Below are 4502 nucleotides of genomic sequence, written 5' to 3'. Positions count from 1 at the left end.
GCGGATATGCTCTTTTGTGATTTTATCCGTTCATGTGCATTTGTTTCTGTTTTGTATTTTTAAAGAGCATATTAAATAAATCAAATCCAATATAAAATGTATATTTCTGTTATTTTCGTCTCTTTTTATTATTCTTTAAAATAAGATTGTTTACTGCAATAAAATTGATTGATTGATATTTTACAGCTTACACTTGAAATAAATGGTAAAACTGAATCAATTATGAAGAGGACAGCATTGGTAGCTAACACCTCTAATATGCCTGTAGCTGCCAGAGAGGCCTCCATCTACACAGGTTAATATTTTACTTGTTCAATATACGATTATAAGCAATTAGTAGAGCTTCGCATAGTACACTATAGAAAAATTATTATACAAAGGTTAGATTTAATGCTTGAAAAAATTCCTGAGGTCCTGCAAGGCCCGAAAGAAATTTTTGAATGCATTAAATCTAACCAAGTATAATAATTTTCTGTTAGAGTACGATGCATGCTCTCCTAATTGCTTTATAAGTCAATCGCCATCTTTTGATGTTAGTTTTGATTACCAACTGTTGTAGCAGTCATCGGTTGCTATAGTGATATGATCAGTATACTGTGTGCATATTTACATTTAGCTGTGTGTATGCTGTACACGTTAACTACACATCAGCAGTACCACATTACGGATACGATGAATAAATATTGTAATTTGTATTGATTCAGAAGAACTTGTTTGTAATGCTATTTTGATACATTCGTCAAAGAAATAAACACTTCTTAAAGCATTCGAGAGAATACATTGTACAGTCACTTACTTTTTGTCGGTGCAGACAAGTAAAAATTGTGAATTTGTAAACTAGTCTAGACTCGGCGGCCTTCTGCCTGGCTGTATGCCTACATCTACAGTAATTTCGTTCCTTGAGTCTTTAAAACAGGTGTATTTCGCGTAAACCTTAATAGTGTGAACATCAATCATTCCTGGTTTTTATTAATAAAAAAACAGAAATTACTTCATTATTATTATTTTAATATTAACATTAATATCATCATTGCTGTTGTAGTAATAAATAGCACAGTGATACACTTAAAATATGATCAATTATATTACTACAGGTACTGTCTATTTTTTAAACCCCTCCCCACAAAAATATCTCGTGTCAATTAACAGACTAACAAATACACCATTCTTATAGTCTTGTAAACACACCCTATACAGTATATCAACAGAATTTCTGTACATAATTTTATTGTGGTCTGCGACTCCCATTCATGTCATTCATATAAGTGAGCAATTCAAATTGTTATTTTTGGTGTGCCTTTTGCAATTATACTTGTTTATTTCTATATAAGTCTCTGTTTATTTTTCTTTAACTGAACCATATCCTCTAGCATATAGGCTATATCAAGTTGAATAAAATGATTGCATTTGTATTATCATTTGATTGTATCTGTCATCAATCATCATCTGTAATGATGTAATTTCTGCTAAAAGGAATCACCTTGTCGGAATACTTTCGTGATATGGGCTACAATGTATCAATGATGGCTGACTCCACATCTCGTTGGGCTGAAGCGTTGCGTGAAATCTCAGGTCGACTCGCTGAAATGCCGGCAGGTAAGCCAGCGTTCACTCATCACTCAAGAAGTTCAATTCTTTTTGGTCTGCATGCCTGAATACTAATTATGTTTTAACACAATAAAAGTATTAATTCTGTTATGCTATTACCTATTATACATCTTACTGTTCTATTTTATTATTAATCATTCGCTATCACATTCAGTATTGAATATAAATGCAACTTAAACATGTTAATTTGAATATATAATAGAACTGGAACAGTTTGAGTACCTTCCTTTTTAACTATTATTATAAATGAATACAAAATGCTGTGTACTGCAAAAGGTCTGCTTTATTGTTTACAGACAGTGGCTACCCAGCATATCTGGGGGCTCGTTTGGCTTCTTTTTATGAGAGGGCTGGCAGAGTTCAGTGTCTTGGAAATCCTAGCAGAGAGGGTAGTGTTAGCATCGTTGGAGCGTATGTATTTATTTGGCTCTAAGCTGGTTTTTATACATCATACCATTAACAAATTTCTGATTGGTATTATTATTTAATATAAATTGTATTAATTTTAATATTATTAAATTGTTGCTATATAGTTGTTATGCTATTATAATAATAATATTAGTAATAATGGTCTACTTTAATAGAACACATTATTGTGGAGACCTATGCGCTTAACGTAAACATGTAAAGATGGTAAAAGTGCTCACACTTATGTCTTTTTGTTCCTTCCCCCTTCCTCTTTAATAACGAAACAAACTCTCTCAATTAAGAGTTTTTAAGTCGTTAAACAACCGGACATGCCAATAACGATAATCCTTCTCATTTCTGATAGTGTTTCTCCACCCGGCGGAGACTTCTCTGATCCAGTCACTTCAGCTACACTTGGTATTGTACAAGTATTTTGGGGTCTGGACAAGAAACTAGCCCAGAGGAAGCACTTTCCCTCCATCAATTGGCTTATCAGTTACTCCAAGTATATGCGAGCCTTGGATGAGTTTTATGACAAAAATTACCCAGAGTTTATACCCCTTAGGACCAAGGTAAGTAGATTCGCTTTATTATTTTATTGTATTTTGGAGATCAAATAAATAAAATTACAGAACCAGTCGATAGAATCATTAAACCACATGTGGTATTTCCAAAATATCAGAAACAAATTTTCAAATGTGATTAATGATTATCAATATTATTATTAATGTTATTCATTTTTGCATGTTTAAAATAATGTTATTGTTGACCTATATTTCCATTTCTAATTTTATTTAAATTGTCTGCTCTTGTAAAACTTGATGCATGCATAATTGATGATATATATTTGTTCACATTTATGTGAGTAATTTGTGGTATTAGGCTAATGTTTATTTTATGGATTCTGTCTCAATAACTTATGGTATAATCGTATAACTTGCATCTGTTCTGAGTACTCATTAATTCTAGGACAGCATCTGATTATTTATGTGATTAAGTGGCCATTACGAAAAATTCAACGACTTCTCTACAGGTGAAGGAAATTTTACAAGAGGAGGAAGATTTGTCGGAGATTGTGCAATTAGTAGGAAAAGGCTCCCTCGCAGAATCGGATAAAATCACACTTGAGGTTGCTAAACTAATAAAGGATGATTTCTTGCAGCAAAATGGTTTCACACCCTATGATAGGTAAAGTCCGTTGAATTTATAGTAATTAAATTACATCAATATGATGTAACTGAGAATTAGACGCTAAACTAAAACAACACAACAGTATTCTAAAAAGTAACTAAAGTGTGGTACAGTGAAAAGATAAAATGAAATAGACGAATGGAACAATAAATAATTGACAAAGCTAATGGACTAATGTATGGTTAAGATAATGTAAATTAAATATAAGAACAAATTAAATATAGTTTGAAGGTTTGCATGGCGAAGTAATAATATATTTAATGCTTGCGGTACACCACGTAAATAATTCTGAAATTTAAAGAACTGTTGTTTGTTGAGAATGTCTTAACGTTTTGATTGAGTTGTTTCAATCCCCCTTCAGGAGAATAATATCTGGTGATGATATCCATTATTCACATGAACACGATTGAAGCAATATAAATCGAAACGTTGAGACATTCTCAATAAACAACAGTTCATTAAATATTGTGAATTTATGAATAAATGATTCAGGTAGAGTTGTGAATTAAAATATAAGTTGTGAATTTATGAATAAATGATTACCATAAAGTTGTGAATTAAAAAACCTGATAACAAAGTAAATAATTGTGAATGTATGATTAACGTAGTGTTTGAATTAATCACAAGATAGCAGAGTGAATAAATTAATGAAATAATAATTGGTAGTCATAAGACACTAAACCTAATTTTGTGAAATATATGATTATCATTGTTTTGCTGCAGATATTGTCCATTTTACAAGACAGTTGGCATGCTACAGAACATGATAGCTTTTTATGACTTAGCAAGAAGAGCAGTAGAAACAACCGCACAAAGTGATAACAAGATCACATGGTCAATTATAAGAGATAGCATGTCAGACATTATGTATCAACTAACCAGTATGAAATTTAAGGTAAGTAAACTAGAATCAGAAAGTATAATACATACTCCAAGTATTGAAATACACGCCATCGTGTTGGGATTCAATATTTCGACATTAATTATGTCATCATCAGGAATGAACTAGAATCCTAACCAACATTCATATTAGTATATTTATATTTTTTTTGCTCTAAAAGATAAGAGAGAGTAAACTATGTTAAATAAAATTGTTGACGCTTGTTGTGCAGAATGTAAAGGGAAATTTGGCTTTGAACTGGTACTTGAATGGTAGGCCTAGGGAAATAATAAAGGAAAAAGTAAATACTGTATATACAAAACATAACTTTATATGAAATTTACTATAAATTTTGAAATGAATATTTAAATATATCTGGATAAATATATATGTATGTACAGTATATAATTGTATA

At 31.1% G+C, this 4502-nt stretch overlaps 1 protein-coding gene across 1 annotated transcript in view; it reads left to right on the top strand.

Annotated features, from left to right (window-relative positions):
- LOC117124014 (V-type proton ATPase catalytic subunit A) overlaps window positions 1-4502 on the top strand; it is a 14473-nt gene that overhangs the window by 7479 nt on the left and 2492 nt on the right. The window contains exons 8-13 of the mRNA XM_033270131.1: window positions 187-295; window positions 1474-1596; window positions 1905-2019; window positions 2381-2588; window positions 3050-3204; window positions 3931-4102. Of these exons, the coding sequence (XP_033126022.1) occupies window positions 187-295; window positions 1474-1596; window positions 1905-2019; window positions 2381-2588; window positions 3050-3204; window positions 3931-4102 (882 nt within the window). The remainder of the gene's footprint in view (window positions 1-186; window positions 296-1473; window positions 1597-1904; window positions 2020-2380; window positions 2589-3049; window positions 3205-3930; window positions 4103-4502) is intronic.

Source organism: Anneissia japonica, unplaced genomic scaffold (genome assembly GCF_011630105.1).
Source record: "Anneissia japonica isolate Jap-2015-1 unplaced genomic scaffold, ASM1163010v1 scaffold522_len1101056_cov227, whole genome shotgun sequence".
NCBI classification, from domain to species: Eukaryota; Metazoa; Echinodermata; class Crinoidea; order Comatulida; family Comatulidae; genus Anneissia; species Anneissia japonica.
Note: the sequence above shows the minus strand (reverse complement) of the source record. Positions and strands in the feature narration are given on the sequence as shown.